Here is a 17,684-nt window from a genome sequence, read left to right as displayed (position 1 = left end):
TTAAAGTAAACTATCCAAAGCACTAGATATTTTTATCTTCAGTCTTTTAGTTATAGTAATTCTAGGTGCCATTTCTAACAATGGTAGGTAAAACATTTTCAGAAGTTTGCTTTTCAAGTTGACATTTACTTGAACCTCTGTGCTGTTGATTATCTAAACCAAAAAGCAGATCCTCTGAAGCTTTGTATAAATTGCTGTGGGGTGATGTACAGTTTCAAAACTCAGCTAGAATGTTACATATTAAGGACAGTTTTGATAGATATCTCTTTGAGGCATAGACCTGAAAATTGTTGAATTCAGAATCTAGGTGATTGGTATGTCCAAGCCAGAAGTTTTATATGTTGTGCGTGCCATTTTATATCCATTACATTCCTAATGATGTATTTATTAGTATTGATTTTTCAATTGTTATGTTTTGATGTTCAATTACAAGTTGTTCTTACTAAATTGCTATTGAGTATTGTGATGCTTTTTTGAAATTTGGTATCAGTTATACTGTGCCCTCAGATGTATCTCTCTCTAATAAATCTGGACAAATATAAAAAATATAGAAAGTCACCATATTATGAAAAAAACCCCTTTGTCATAAAATTTGGTTATGCATATTTAAACCTGATAGCACTTAACCACTAGCCTCTTTAGCTATAGATAAATTGGGGGAAATTGAACCAAAGTAGATCTGCATTAAATTAGGAAAGTTCATTGTAAGCGCAGGTGCTACTGTGTTAAGAATTGAATGCTACTGTACCATTTCATAAAATTTATTAAAATGAGATGTATAAAATTAATGTTATTACACCTGGAAAGGAATTAATTACTAGCCAAATAAAAAATTGCAATTAAAATTGAAATGCATTGCATTAATCAACGGCATTTTGGTAGTTCTGATAATGTTACTCTTATCACTTCTATCCTTTTAATTCTTAAACAATTTAATGATTCAGACTGACACATTTGCATAACTTTTTAAATATTTCCAAATTCTTTTCAATACATACTGAACTGTGTCTCACTTTTACTTTTCAATTTGGTACATTTAAATCATTATGTAGACTGCAATAATTTCTGCCTGATTATTTCATCCTAATGTGGGAATGAGTAGACTGGAATGACCAATCTTGACTGCATTTGAGTATGTAGCAGAGCTGATTTGAGTAGGCTTCTTGCTTTCTGCTGGGGTTTAGGTGTGGAGCTCCTTGGAAAACAATGATTTTATATAAATGAATCCCCTATACCTCTTTCAAAATGAAGGCTTTGAAGACTTCCTCACATTTGATATTATCACGAAATAATGTAAGACTTACTTTGGAAATTACATACAAAAAGTATGCTTAAAGATAATGTTATGGCTGCAAGGTAGAAAATGCCTGAATTTTAAGCTAAATGTTTTTCCTTTATTAGAAATGTAATTACACAGCAATATATTTATTATGAGTCAGTCTCTATTTAATGCACATGCTATTGATGACTCAAGTAGAAGGTTGCAAGAACAGAAGGGATTTTCTCTTTTGTTAAAGTTGCTGGGACACATTAGAGACTTGTTCTGTTCTTGGCTTACACACTAAGCCAAGTTTGGAAAATATCAAAAGAATGAAAACAGGTCTTAGAATGGAAGCCATTAGGAAATGTCATGTTAGTAATGTTCCAGTCATAACGACTTCTTTGTTTGATTTTATTAATAGTTATCAATGATAAATTGTCACTGAATGTAAAAGACTGGTCCTGTTGCTCAACTGTTGCTGGTAACCAGTCAAATTGTCTGTAGCCTATCATTCACCTGTGAAGCATAAAATATGGATAATAACATACAGTGGCCTATATGTAACCACTGTGGAACTAAAACCAGTTGAATTCCACTGAGGAATAAGTCAGCCAAACGTTATATTTTTCCTATATGGGCTTTCGGGATTCAGTTTAAGGGCTGTATGTTTTATTTTGCAAGTCATTAAATTATCTTAATTTATGTTAAATATTAACAAAAAGGAAAATCCACCTGAAAATAACATTTCTTTGATATGTTCTCATCTCTTTTACTTAATATTTAATGCAAAGCATCTATAACAATTATCTAGTGACTCCAATCTACAGTGCAAAAGGCAAAGATTAACTTCATTAGAACTGTGTTCTTGCTAGTTCCCTCTGAGTAACAGGAGTGCCTGGTTAAGTAGCTTTCACTGCAAGGTTGGTTTGTTGCTGTCATTGACAATGCTTAAATTATATTCTGTCACTCCAATAACACTTAATGGAACTCTCAGATAATCAGCTTTGTGACACACAGGATTGTCCAGGATTTTTAAAAGTAGGGCAGTTTGTGATGTGTTTAAATAATCTAATAAAATATCAATATAGTAAAACTTCAATGGTCCGTCATCCAATGGTCTGGCTCTCCTAATGGTCCGGCACCATCCGGAACCCGGAAGTGCTCCAGGCAGCCGGACAATTGGAGCTGCTGTGCCCCCGGCTTCCCCGAGTCAGCCGCTGGTCAGTTTCAGCAGCGGCTGACTTAGGGATGCCTGGGGCAGAGCAGCTGGGGTGCTGCCAGGTTGGTCCCACAGCGCCGAGGGGCGCATCCCCCCCACTCCACCCCAGACCCCTCATAGCTCCCTCTTCCGATAGTCTGGCATATTTGATAATCCGGCACTCCCTGGATCCTAAAGGTGCCGGATTATCGGAAGTTTACTGTACATACTTAGTGCACCATTTTATTAGCACCACAGAAAACAGCTCTGTAGTCTGAAGGAAAGGCAATTTTTTGTCTATATGAATTACCTTAATTTTACCTATTATGTGATGTTGCAACACTTAAAGATAAAACATTCTTTTCTTATGAAAGTTTTTGTAAATGCAATTTAGTAGTTGAAGGAACTGCATTTAGCTTTTGAAAAGAAATTGAAAAAAAAAGACTTGTGTATATGGCGCAGTAATACATTAAGACCTGATTTATACTGTATATCTTTGCTGAACATTTTTTTTCTTTGGTAACCAAATAAGCATGAATTAAATTGTTTTCTAATTGCCTAAATATCCTATATTTTTAAAAGCCTGTTTATAGAGTGTACTCATTCTTAACAGAGTAAATCCTTAAAGCTGCAAGTCCTGCATTAAAATGAGTATCTGTGGGGCAAGCCCATCATTTGAGGATTATAGAATTATAAGTTCTAGAAAGAGACAACAAACGGGAGATTTTATGCACATATTTATGATTTATTTTTAAATAAATGCTTGATTTCATTTGCAAGATATGTTGTAGCTTAATCTGTATTAGACAAAGCACTAGATGCCAAGGTGGGTTTAACAAAAACATTTACAAATTCATCTGTATTACTGATGCTCATTTATGAAAAAGTCTCTGAAAATAATTACATACATTCTCTAGCTGCATTACTCTGTGCTCTTCACATCCTTGCAAATATGTAATAACTGTATTCTGTATATCAGCCAAATCTAAAATGAATGCACACACACAGAGCAGAGTTATACCTCCGTGGGTGGGATATGGAGAAACAAGCTCAGTGACATCTTTGTTTGAACTCAGAACTTTTAAACTTACACAGAGGTCTTCTTCAGGTCTGGGAAGTGTCCTTAGTGTGTCACAGCTACATAGAAAGTGGAACAGACTTTTCCGCATAAATATGTGGAGTTGTAGGTAGCAGTCAGAGGCTTATAGATTGAGACATCTGTGGATACTGTTTTGTTTTTTACATTTGCAAAGGAAGTAGATTCTGGTGTTACATTTCACTTCCTTATGCTTCACATTGTAGAGTTTCCATTTCAGATGGTAAAATTTGGTATTTTTTCCTTGCTGCATGGAGAACAGAAACTCTGAGCTGAGACTTGGGTGCATCATATGATGAGTTCTTCATTAGGCTCCCAAGCTCCCCACACATGGGACTTAGCATGAGGGCTGGCGTCAAAATCAGTGTCTGTCAGAAAATTAACAGTGTATCTTAGTGGTTCCTCAGTGTTTCCATGATTATTGTTGTCCATAAGTTTCTTTCATTGAAGGCTGGGGGTGATTGAGGCTGTGCAAGGAATACTGACTTATGTTGGGGGATTTGTTGGTGGCAAAATTAGTGGAGAGAGTCCATGTCCCCATTTTTTTTTCTCATTGAGTCCAAAGACCCTCCAGCAAGCTCCTATACACGCATTTACATGGGAGAGCTGAAAGCGGGATGAGATATTCATAGAATCATAGAGCTGGAGGAGACCTCAGAAGGTCATCAAGTCCAGCCCCCTGCTCTAGGCAGGACCAATCGCAACTAAATCTACCCGGCCAGGGCTTTGTCAAGCCAAGACTTCAACACCTCTAGGGATGGAGACTCCACTACTTTCCTAGGTAACCCATTCCAGTGCTTCACCACCTTCCTAGTGAAATAGTTTTTCCTAATATCCAACCTGGACCTCTCCCACCAAAACATGAGACCATTGCTCTTTGTTCTGCCATCTGTCACTACTGAGAACAGCCTCTCTCCATCCTCTTTGGAACCTCCCTTCAGGAAGTTGAAGGCTGCTACCAAATCCCCCCTCACTCTTTGCTTCTGCAGACTGAACAAACCCAACTCCCTCAGCCTCTCCTTATAGGTCATATGCTCCAGCTCCCTAATAATTTTGGTTGTCCTCCGTTGGACCCTCTCCAATGCGTCCATATCCTTTTTGTAATGGGGGGCCCAGAAGTGGACACAATCCTCCAGATGTGGCCTCACCAGAGCCAAATAAAGGGGGATAATGACATCTCTGGATCTGCTGGTAATGCTCCTCTTAATTCAACCTAATATGTCATTAGCCCTCTTGGCTACAAGGGCACACTGTTGGCTCATATCTAGCTTCTCATCCACTGTGGATGGTCATAAGTGGAGATGGTCGTAACTTGGGGAGCGGCTGTAACTTATTTAGTTTGTTGCGACATTCAGTTCTTGCGACATTCAGTCTTGCGACATTCAGTTCTCCTCTTAGTGTGGACCATCTCAGCATAACAGTCATTCAAACACGTGCACCATGCCTCTTCGTAATCTATATTATAAAGATTTACTGCGTTGGCATCTTTCAAATATTTGAGGTATTTTGAACAATTAGTAATTTTTAGAAACCATATGTCAAGACTGTTTCCCACTCTGGCACTCTGAATGCAGAAGATGGGGCCTGCAAGATACCTTAAAATATCTTGCCTGTACAGGCTTCTGCTTAAAAACTTCCCAAGGTCATAAATTGCCTGACCTTGGGAGGTATGCTGCCACCATCCAAGTAGGGTAGGAGGCCCTTCTTGAATCCAGGAAAAAAATCACTTGGGAACTTGTTCCACAGGGGTACCTCAAGCTCTATTACCACAGGAGGTATTGGCTGGGAAAGGAGAACAAACTGTATTGGCTGATAGCCGACCTCTCAGCCTTAGGCATGCATACACAGATCTATTATTTTCCAGGACCCAAGAATCAAAACTGTCTTTTAAAAATGGGCTATTTATTAACAAAACAAAGAGATATATTTGGTAAAGCATACTTGGTTGGTAGATGTTGTAGAGCAACTGAGGGGAAAAAAACAGACTAAAGCACAGAGAATTGCTTCTCCTGGAATTCATCCAAGAATACTGAGGGAGTTGACAAATGTCATAGCTGAGCCTTAGCCATTATCTTTGAAAACTCTTGGAGAGAGATCCCGGATGACTGAAAAAAGGCAATTATAGTGTCCATCTTTAAAAAAGGGAAAAAGGACAGTCCAGGGAACTACAGACCAGTCAGCCTTACCTCAGTCCTCAGAAAAATCATGGAGGGGATACTCAAGGAATCCATTTTGAAGCACTTGGAAGAGGGGAAAGTGATCAGGAATAGTCGACATGGATTCACAAAGGGCAAGTCATGCCTATCAATCTGATTAGCTTCTATAATGAGGCAACTCGCTCCGTGGATATGGGAAAGTCAGTGGATGTGATATACCTTGACTTGAGCAAAGCTTTTGATATGGTCTCCCACAATATTCTTGCCAGCAAGTTAAGGGAATAGGGATTGGACAAACGGACTGTAAAATGGATAGAAAGCTGGCTAGACTATCGGGCCCAACGGATAGTGATCAACGGCTCGATGTCAGGTTGGCAGTTGATTTCTAGCGTAATGCCCCTAGGACCAGTTTTTTTCAACATCTTTAATAATGACCAGGATTGGATGAGAAGATGGATTGCACCCTTAGCAAGTTTGCGGACACTAAGCAAAGGGGAGAGGGTAGATACCCTGGAGGGCAGGGATAGGGTCCAGAGAGACCAGGACAGATTAGAGGATTGGACCAAAAGAAATCTGATGAGCTTCAACAAGGACATGTGCAGAGTCTTGCACTTGGGAAGGAAGAATCCCAAGCATTGTTACAGGCTGGGGACTGAATGGCTAAATAGCAATTCTGCAGAAAAGGACCTGGGGATTATCGTGGATGAGAAGCTGGATATGAGTCAACAGTGTGCCCTTGTAGCCAAGAAGGCGAATGGCATATTAGGTTGCATTAGGAGGAGCGTTGTCAGCAGATCCAGAGAAATGATTATTTCCCTTTATTCGGCTCTGGTGAGGCCACATCTGGAATATTGTGTCGAGTTCTGGGCCCCCCACTATAGAAAAGATGTGGACGCATTGGAGACGGTCCAGCGGAGGGCGACGAAAATTATTAGGGGGCTAGAGTGCATGACCTGTGAGGAGAGACTGAGGGTTTGGGTTTGTTTAGTCTGCAGAAGAGAAGAGTGAGGAGCAGCTTTCAACTTCCTGAAAAGAGGTTCCAAAGAGGATGGAGGAAGGCTGTTCACAGTAGTAATGGATGGCAGAACAAGGAGCAATGGTCTCAAGTTATAGTGGGAGAGGTCTAGGTTTGATATTAGGAAAAACTAGGAGAGTGGTGAAGCCGTGGAATTGGATACCTGCGATGGAGATTCTACCACCTTAGAGGTATTGAAGTCTCTGTTTGACAAAGCCCTGTCTGGGTTGATTTAGTTGGGATTGGTCTTGCTTTGGGCTAGGGGCTGAACTTGATGACCTGCTGAGGTGTTGTCCAGCTCTATGATTCAGCTTTAAAGATACAGTGTATGAGGGAGTGGAGACATAGACTCAGCTCAGAGGAGTTTAACCAAACAACAAAACAAAGAAAGTCACCTGGTTACATCTAAATAAATATTCCCTATTGCTTACATATCCATAGCTTCAGGATCCAGTCTATTTCTAAGCCTAGGCATGGTATCTCTGGCCAGTTCAATTAATCTTTCCTCCTCCATCTCCTGTATAAAACTTCCAGAAAGAAAAGCAGCAAGCAGATTCCCTTTTAGTTCAACATTTCATGACAACATTTCCTAGCTACTGAGGTTTAACCCTTTAGTTACTGAATGCTGGGATGTTTAGAAAAGGACAGAATCGTTCCCATCCATCACACCATGCTAAGGTTAATTTAAAAAGAAATGATTTTGAGGATCGTAGCAATGTAGAAAAATTTAATTAAAATCTGTTAAGAGAATTAAAACAAAATCTGAAAATTTTTAAAATGGCTTTATGAAACTATAATACTGTCTTTCCTGATTTCTTTACTTCGTTCTCATCTCTGCAGATTAGAGATACAAAATCATCAGATCAAAAAACAACACTCTTGCATTTTCTGGCTGACTTCTGTGAAGAGCGTTATCAGGACATCTTAAAATTCCCAGATGAACTGCAACACGTTGAGAGTGCGAGCAAAGGTAAGCATGTATCTCTTTTTGCATGGAATGCACTCAGAAAATATAATTTTGCATGGTAGTATTATGTAACTTCTAAGCATTAATAATCCTCAAGGATTTTAGTTCTTGTGGTTCGTTTGACATGGGAAAAGGTACGGGGGTTGTTTCTTTGAAGTAGTGTGAGGTAGCAGCATATTGTAATGAATTGTTTTGAACTTAACACAAAGAAGTTTTACGTATCAGCATCCAGATAATGTTCAGGTCCCCATTAACTTTTTTATGGGTTATATATATGACAATAAAGCAATCACAACATAGACAGTGAGAGAGTCAAATCTCCTTAAATAATTAATATCTAATTCAAAATGCAAGGAAATCAAGACATCTTAATTTTACAGGAAAGTTAGTCAAGTCCTCATAAGTATAAAAATGCCTCAGAATAGTAGCCATTTGAAGGATTTTCACAGGACTGTTTAGATAGATGACTGGGGCTTAGAAATGAAAATTCAGTTTTACTGATCAAGTCATTCACATTGTGAGCTTTGTAGTATCTTGTGTATTTATTCAGACAAATAGTGCCTGTGTTTTTTAATGCTAATGTTGCTCAACAAGTAACAACAAAACACTTCAATCTTAGCTTAAAGCTAACTACTATAATTGGTATTATGCATGCACACATATATTATTCAATATTTTTTATAATGACAGAAACAATAAGGGCTCATCACTTGGTACAGAGAATATTTCGTTTTGTTCTTTTTTCCCCATTTTTTACTTTGTATTGTTTCCTATCATCAAACTAATAAGAAACTCCTTCAAAAAGACTGATGTTGTTATCCATCATTTCCCCAATAAAATAGATAAAAATGCAAGTCAATTGTAATTTGTGTACAAGAAAAAATATTTTTGCTTGGCTATGGGGCGCACTCTATCATGTGTAATAGACAAAATAAGTGTACCTCACATTTCACTGGGGGGAAAAAAGCTTCATATGAAATTTTCATTTCTCTCAGAATGGGCAGCAAAAACAGACATTTTCTAGTTTTGATGATTCCCAGATATTCAAGGGTGAAATTTTAATTAAAAAACTGTTTCTTTAATAATAAATATTTTCCACTGTAAAGAAAAATGCTTACATTTAATAAAGTCTTTAAACAACTTGTCTTCGCATAACTAAATCTTAGCTCACTTGTTTGCTGTGAAATGACTGAATCTTGCTGGAAAAATTCTTAGGACTGGTGTATACTAGGGCTATGTCTACAACTACAGGGTTTTTGTGCAAAAACCCGCCGAGCATCTACACCCCGCAAGAAAATCTACAATCAACAGATAAGAGGTCTTTGTGCAGAGTAGGTATACCTCCTTCTACAAGGCTTACCTCCTTTTTGCGCAAGAGTTCTTGCACAAAAATGTGCATGTGGATGCTCAACAGGGGTTTTTTGCACAAAAAGAGCCTATCACAAAAAGCACAGGTGCTCTGATGGCCATTCTGTGACTGGCAATCCGAACTTTCTTACACAAGAATGTCTATGCAGTGTGGATGTTCTCTTGTGCAAAAGCACATTTAGTGATATGCTTTTGAGGTGTGGACGCGCTTTTGCGCAAGATGTTTTTGCCATAGATCTATTCTGCAAAAAGCTTCTTGCCCCAAAGCCCTGCAGTGTCGACAAAGTCTAGAAGTTTAGATCAAAATTAGCTGCTTAAATTTGATTTTCTAAACAGAGTCCACACTACCAATGCCATTCCATCGATTTTAAGGGCCGTTGAAGTCTATTTTGGTACACCTGCTTTTAATGAAGAGTAACGTAAAATTCATCCTTGCATGGTCGAATTCATAGTAGTGTAGACCCAGCATAGAGAAAGTTGAGGTTCTTAGCTTCTATGAGGCATCCCGCAGTGCTCCAAGGGTATGTCTAGGCTACATGGCGCCGTCGACGGAGCCATGTAAATGAGTTTACTAGACGAAAGGAAATGAAGCAGCGATTTAAATAATCGCCGCTTCATTTACATCAAAATGGCCACCATGCTGTGCTAATCAGCTGTTTGGCGGTACAGTGTGGTAGTCTGGATGCACTGCGGTCGACAAAGGAAGCCTCGTGAAATGAAGTTTACCGGGGCAGTCGACAAAGGCGTCCCTTGTCGACCACGGCGTGTCCAGACTACCACGCTGTGCCACCAAACAGCTGATCAGCACAGTGCAGCGGACATTTGGATGTAAATGAAGCAGCGATTATTTAAATCGCCGCTTCTTTTCTCTATGTATAGTAAACTCATCTACATGGCTCTGTCGATGGAGCTATATAGTCTAGACATACCCCAAGTGAATAGGAAATTTTCTGGAAAAGTTTGCATTTCGTTTCCTGTGTGGCCGGTATTGAGAACACACCTCAGAGCAAGCAGCACAACTGAGTAGCACATATGGCCATCACTTCCATGAGTTTAAGATCCATGACCTCTAGTTACCAGCAGAGCAAAAGAGCATGAGCATGGAGTGTGCAAGAGATATTGGGCCTCACTGAGATGTGGGGAGAGGAAACCATTCTCTCTCAGCTCCAAAACAGCAAAAGAAACATCAGTATTTAAGCAAAGATAGCAAAGCGCCTGGTGGAGAAAGGATACTCCATGGATGCCCAGCAATACCAAATTAAAATAAAGGAGCTGAGGCAGTCCAAACTACAAGGCAAACGACGCTAATGCACAGTCTGGTGCATCGTCACAAACACGCCACTTCTACGACCAGCTGCATGTGAATCTGGGGGGGACCCGACCAGCTTCCCAAGCCAGACCGTGGAGTCTGCCCAAGACACTTCTTATCCCATATCTGCAAAACTATGCGGTCCCACGTTCATGCTTGTCTGACGGCACCAGACTCATGGTTCCAGAGACTCAAATGCTGGCTGCACGGCCAATTTGCTTGATGCAAGGGCTTGCCTATATAGCATGCCCATGGCACCCCGAGACAGGAGATTCCTCTTCACCCTCTGCGTGGTGGAGTGCAATGCTTATACTCTCAAAATACTGCACCATTAGGTACATCAAGGTAGACATCAACGTCACAACGGTTTAATGCAAAACGGGAAGCGCAAGGGGAGCCATGCTCGTGCTGTGGGCAACTAGGGGCAAAAAGGGTGTTTCCCGTTCTCAAGGCAGGAGGAAGTACATGAGCACATTATGGGATGCTGATGACATGAAACCATAACCACCCGCTGCACAGTTTTGGTCCCACCATCTACCCAGAGTATAACCCAGAATGCAAAGTGGTGAAGTGAAGGCACTGTGGGATAGCTATCCACAATGCATTGCTCTCAGAGTCAATGGCAGTCTCCCTAAGAGGGGACATGCTACTTAGAACAATGTTGAATGCTTGCACATAGTGGGAACATGGTCCTTCAACTCTGCAAAATCCTGAGACCAGAAATGGACCTTAATAGATCCAACCTTGTCTCATAGTGCAGACATGACCTTACTCTCGGTTAAATTCTGAGATGCTGCCATCAGTAGAAATTTCCCTGATAAAATACAGAATGAGGAACTTGGAGCTTGACCCTTATGGAATGTGTCTTGTGTTAATACATGACATAATCATAATTTCACAGGGAAACTATTCCAACCATTAACTGAAGAACATTTAAAACTGTAACATGCCACAATGGGGCCCAATTCTGCAAACCTTTCTGCATTCATACAATGTAGCTTATATCTGTCAGTATTGGTTAGAATAGGCCATAAAGTTGTGCCAAAAGCATATATTCAAGAAATACCATTATGAGGCTACATCTCAATGAATGTCATTTAAGTTATTTTTGAATTTTTTACCTTTTATCCCAATGTTTGTCAGAAAATAAAAGATGCCTCCAATTCACTTTCACACAGTAGTTACTGTTCTGCCATCAATTAATATTATTTTGAAGTTGTCAGCAGTGGTTGACAACAGTGGTATTTAAAATGTGATCTATTTTAAGTGTGGGAAACAACTTTTTTTCTTCTTTCATATATCAGTGTGGTAATTTGGGTAAACACTAATGTATTAAGGGTGAAAATTGGTGAGCATATACGTTTCCAGACACTATTACTTCAATATTTTAATTGACGTCTCAATTCTCTGTAGATGTCAGAGTTATAGGGTCAACTGTGCTTTAGACCTGTTTTCATTCATGTGAAGTACATCCTTTTGAGAACTGGGACATGTTTTGCTCCTTTTCTCCCTTGCCATCTTACTGTGACAGACTGGATCTTAGGGCTTCCGTTTTACTGCTTACAAGCTATGAGGTGTAAAGACATCCTGTCTCGGCCAGACATCCTGGCTGCTGCAGAAGTCAAAGGCCCCAGAAATTCTCAACTTCTGTGACCTCCATGACTGTCGTACAGCCTTAAATATAGTTAAAATTTCTTAGTATAGTATTTCTGATTTCCATAGTAAAGAACAGAATTATCAGATGCATATAGGGACATGGTATTTTTGGGAAGGAGTCAACATAACTTTTGTAAAGGGAAACCTTTTCTTATCAGCCTATTAGAATATTTTCAGGAGTCAACAAACATGCAGAAAAGGGTGATTCAATGTATATAGTTTAGTTGGACTTTCTGAAAGCCTTTCACAGGGTCCCTCATCAAAGGCTCTTAATCAAAATAAAGCCAGTCATGGGATGAGAGGGTCAGTGACTGGTGAAAAGAACAATTTTCACAGTTGAGTGAAGTAAATCATTAATAGATCTTTGACCATTCCCTACAGCATGACATAGGAACATTTAATAAATTTAAGGACAGTACATTTAGGACAAACAAATTAACTACTGATTATAGTTTATATAGTAAACCTGTCAGTTCTCTGCCACAGCAGCTAGTTCAGACAAATGCTGTATCTGAATTAAAAACAAAAACAAAACCACAGGATAATTCCATGACCACTAAATCTTGTAACCATGCAAGGTGAGCCAATCAAGATCATCAGAAGATGCACTAATCACTGTCAGAGACAGGGAATTGATGTTTGGCATTTTATGAATTTTTATTTTGGGAAGTTTATTCGGAATTTGCATTGGGAATGCAAAACCTATAGTTTGTGCAACAGAAAACTTTAAGTCCCCTGTGCAAATCTAGATTTCTAGAATATGTAGTATGTTGTAATAATGTTAAATTTAATCGCTCAACCAAAAGAATAAAAAATACCAATTTACAATCCTATATATTGTGTGTTTTAGTTATTTGAGTAAATAGTTTTACAGAGAAAGTTATGAGTTCTGAAATAAAGCTGTCTCTAGAATGGAATACCATGAGCATTCTAGTCCACCAGTCTTATGCAACTATTTTCAGAAGGCAAAGTGAGGAATCATTACAGGCAGTCCCCGGGTTACGTACAAGATAGGGACTGTAGGTTTGTTCTTAAGTTGAATCTGTATGTAAGTCGGAACTGGCATCCAGATTCATCCGCTGCTGAAACTGACCAGCGGCTGAGTACAGGAAGCCCGAGGCAGAGTTGCTCTGCCCCGGACTTCCTGGAATCAGCTGCTGGTCAGTTTCAGCAGTGGCTGACTTGGGGACGCCTGGGGCAGAGCAGCTGGGGTGCTGCCAGGTTGGTCCAGTAGCGCCGAAAGCGGCGCTGCAGGACCAACCGGCAGCGCCCCAGCTGCTCTACCACAGGCGTCCCAGAAAAGCCTGGTTTGCTGGGGGGGGGGGGGGGGGGGGAGAGGTGCACTAGCTGCTCTCCCCCTCCCCCAACAGACCAGGTAGACGTGGGTGGCGGGAACAAGACGCGCCCGTGGTCCCGCCGCCCGGGTCCTCCGCGTCTCCCTGGTCTGCTGGGAGCCTCCCCCAGCAGACCAGGGAGATGCGGAGCAAAGCCATGGAGGACCCGGGCGGCGGGACCGCAGCGTGTATGGGTGGTCCCCCCGCCCGGGTCCTCCGTGGTTTTGCTCCGCGTCTCCCTGGTCTGCTGGGGGCCTCCCCCAGCAGACCAGGGAGAGACAGAGCAGCTTTTCTTGCCCCGGAGGACGCGGGCGCCAGACAGCGGCACGTCTGGGCGGTCCCGCCGCCTGCGTCCTCTGGGACGAGAAAAGCCCCGTTCGTAAGTACGGATCCGACATAAGTCGGATCCGCATAACCCGGGGACTGCCTGTACTTCAACTAAAAATACTCAGGAAAAAATGAAGTATGAAGAGTTTAATTACTGGAGATGGAATTTTTCTGTTACATTTGATTAAAAATAAAAACGTTTGTGAAATAACTTGGGCTATTTTGGTAACTACAAATTTTCCAGGCTTAATCTAACATGTGGTGTCTTTAACAGTGTAGCACTACTTAACTTAGTAATTAGTGGCCAAGGGAAAATGCTACCTATGAAAGAAACCCATTTCAGATATCATCTGGGAATTTCATCTAGGAATTGTATTATGCTTCTAATCAGGCCTGAGCTATTCTTTGCTTGTATCTGAAGAAATCTTGGAGATGGAGTGGCTGCTTAGTAATTCATAGAAATATAAATATATATTGGTTAAGATGATCATTTTACCAACCAACCGTAGGTATTTGGTTTGCAGAGAAATTTTCTGTGTGTGCTGCTGTAAAATGGTGATATTAGAAACAGTTCCTCTGATATACTTATGGAACTTTATATGTGTGATCGAGTGTAAAAAATACATTAATTACTGATTACATTTTTGATGTATATTTGATATGGGCACTGGACTAAATATAAAAAGGTGTCTTAAAAATAACACCAAAGGTAACTCTGTTTTGAAATATAGATTGGACCTCCAAAAACTGGGACACGATTGTCCAGCAATATCCATGGTCTTGAAAGACCCTGGATGTTCCTGGACCAGGGAGTCCTTTCTGGGAGTCCCAGTGGCATGAGGGCTGGCAGCTCAGAGAGCCAGGCAGGGCTGGGGCTTTGATCGGGGCCATGGCAGCCCCAGTAGCAGAGATGGGGCCAAGTATGCGACAGTCTGAGGCTACAGCAGCCTGGCTGGGGAGGGGGACAGGGTGGCTAGGGTCGGCAGTTTGGGGGGGGCGTGGAGGCAAGCTGACGGCCAGGTAGCAGGAGACCTCTCCTGGTCGGCAAATTGCCTCGTTCAGGAGTGGTCAGGTCCTGAGGGTAAGAGACCAGAGAGGTTCAACCTGTATAGGAGTACTCCTTCTGTAATCCTACAACTGACAGTTGTTCCAGAGATTGGCAGAGCTATTCTGAGATTAATAAGAATTCATACCAGACTTTCTCCAGGTCAACGTAATCCTATTTCAGTGTTAAAAGAAAAACAAACAAACATTTTTTAGTTCTTTTCAGCAATTAAAAAAAGGTGAGACTTGGTTCTTTGTGTCTCAGAAGGTAGTTTATCAGAATATTCTCATGGGCCCCATGGCAAGATGGGGGATGGGAGAGCAGTTCTGTGCTTCTTTTGGGCAGAAGGGGTGGGTCTGAGGGCTGTCTGCTTGGCACACCATCCTTCCCCTGCCCTCAGCATTGCACAGAGCAGGCAGCCTGGGCCCCTTGGAATCTCTGAGCCCCAAGGTCACTGCCCTTCTCTTCTCCCCCTCCCCCCAGCAGGCATGCTTCTTACCCTGTGTACCATGCATATTCCTTTTTCTCTTTCTTTCCTTCTAAGAAAAGGGAAATCCTCACTTTTCTCACCCTACCAGTTGTATCTTTCACTGTCATCGGTTGCTTTTTAAATTCCTGTATTATCAGAATATTTGTGATGGCCTTTTGTAAAAGTATATGGCTCTCCGTAGTATTAGTGTTTTGTATATGTTTATATCTAAGCAGATCCAATGATAGTTGCAAACTGGAAACTAGAAGTACAGAGACTACTCTCACTTTCACTTTACTTAATAAAAGTATTAGCCTTCCCCTCAGTCATCGTTCCCAATAGTCAATACCTTGTAAAAAATCTCAATTTATTGTTCATATATGGTTTCTTTAGAGTTGAATTTTAAGCTTAAAACAAATACTTCACAGTTGAAAATGTTTTTGATTACACCTGTGTAATTTATTTTCTAGAGATTATTTTTTAAAGATTAATCTGTCTTTTTCTTATAAAAATTCTCTGTACAATGCCTTGCTGGTTTACTAAACATGTTTGATAAATCCTTTATTGGTTTTCTCCTGTGGCTAACACTTTTACTTGCAGCTTTGAGGATTTTTACAGTTTGATTTAAAACCTCTAGTGTTTTATAGGTCAGCTCAAGGGATTAAACCAAAAAGGGTTAGTAAAGTTTAATTAAAAGCATTTCATCTGATAGAAGAAAACATATTAATGGATGTGAAGTCACTATTAATCCAAAGGTTTTGAATAAATCTGAAATGGGTTTCACTTCAGTTAAATTTGTTCCATTTTACAAGATAAAAGCTGGTTATGTTTCCTATAAACAGCATTAACTTCTTATAAACAGCATAAATTATTGTAAATTTTAATGACCAAAACCACATTTGAGCTGTTCTAAACGTTGATTTGCAAAGCAGATTTTTTTGGCAGAATGTACTATGTTTGTACAACTTACTTCATCCATTTTTTGCAGTAAATTTTGTTTAAATATAATGTTCATCTGTTCCATCATGTGTGACTTTCTTTTTTCCCAGGTTAGTTTGCATGGTTTGTGTGGCAGAGGATATCTTTGTGCTACAGCCTTTTGTGCCCCCCACCAATCCTGACTACAGAGTCATCTTTTAGTAATTTAATTGGTTTATTTTTACTAATTTAGTGAGATTCTGAGTAATAGAATGAGTTAAAAATACAAGCATTCAGATCACTCAATTGCACATACAGATTGGAGGAGTGCAACTTGTACTTTTGTGAATTTCAAATAAGAGCTAAGAGATTATCTTTTTGGTGGTGTAAGAAAGCAGTAGTTGTCAAACCCTAATATTTCGGCTTGTCCTTGGTGTTTTTAGGCAGGTAAGAACCCTAGAGACTAAGCTACACATTAAAACTATCAGCATAAAAATATGTACAGGATTTCCTCCTACATTTGTGTGTCTTCCTTGCTAATCACAAGTGGGTATGGTATATTTTTTTTCCTAAGCCAAATAAAAGAAACTAGGGGGCTGAGCCCTCTACTTGCTTTGCTCCTCTACCTCCTCTCTCCGGCTGCTTTCGTTTCGCTGAGAGAGCCTGTTGACACTTATGACGCGATGATGTCATTCTGTTGCCTGGCGGGAAACTTGTTATCTGTCAGGAAAAACTTCTTTATATCTAGAGAGGGATAAAGTTCAACTCTTTCAATACCACAGGAATAATTTTCATTTGGGAGAGAAAAATCAAAATTGGAGAAAAGTAAACACAATTCACTTAAGATCAAAATTATAATAAAATACGAGTTGAACAGAAAGTAGATTTTAATATGAAATGAAGAACAAGTCTTGTATTTCCTAAGATCTCCAGTAATGTGCTGTTATTTGGTAGCAAAATCCTTGATCTTTTTTAAAGTTGCAAAACTTACCTCAAGATTTCTGAAAAATAAAAACAAATGAAGAAACACCTTAGGTGTGTCTACAATGGCACCCTGAGCCGGAAAAGGGATGCTAACGAGACACTTTGGAATTGCAAATGCCGTGGGGGATTTAACTATCCCCCGCGGCATTTGCATGAACATGGCTGCTCCTTTCTTCCGGCTCGGGGTTTTGCCAGAGAAAAGCACCAGTCTAGATGGGATCTTGCGGAAAATAAGCCCTTTTCCGGAAGATCCCTTCTTCCTACGGAAAGGAGTGTCCATGTAGACACAGCCCTTTTCCAGAAAGGGGTGACAATGTAGACACAGCCCTTAAGATTTTATGTGCCCTTTCTGGAAAATATCAGGAAAAGTCTGATCACTAAGCGACTATTGCATATATATTATTTGACCACGTAATAGGACTTTATAACTTCCTAGATTTGTATTATCATGGTATTTGCATGTAATTTTGCATGTTTTTTGAGACAAGATGTGTCACATGCGGTAAGAAATTATACACCGGTGTTTGGAAACGTGTAGGGTTGTGCGTCGGGTGGGAGGCAGGGTTGTTTAGGGGTTTTTT

General features: G+C 40.2%; 1 protein-coding gene across 7 annotated transcripts in view; it reads left to right on the top strand.

The window, feature by feature from the left end:
• The window catches only part of DIAPH2 (diaphanous related formin 2), an 801,414-nt gene that overhangs the window by 392,629 nt on the left and 391,101 nt on the right, over positions 1 to 17,684 (top strand). For all 7 annotated transcript variants that reach the window (XM_075896759.1, XM_075896757.1, XM_075896756.1 and 4 more), the window contains one exon: positions 7,567 to 7,696. In XM_075896759.1, coding sequence (XP_075752874.1) covers positions 7,567 to 7,696 — 130 coding nt within the window. The remainder of the gene's footprint in view (positions 1 to 7,566; positions 7,697 to 17,684) is intronic.

Source organism: Pelodiscus sinensis, chromosome 13, assembly GCF_049634645.1.
Source record: "Pelodiscus sinensis isolate JC-2024 chromosome 13, ASM4963464v1, whole genome shotgun sequence".
Lineage (NCBI taxonomy): Eukaryota > Metazoa > Chordata > Testudines > Trionychidae > Pelodiscus > Pelodiscus sinensis.
The sequence above is the reverse complement of the archived record's forward strand: the minus strand, read 5'-3'. Positions and strand labels throughout refer to the sequence as shown.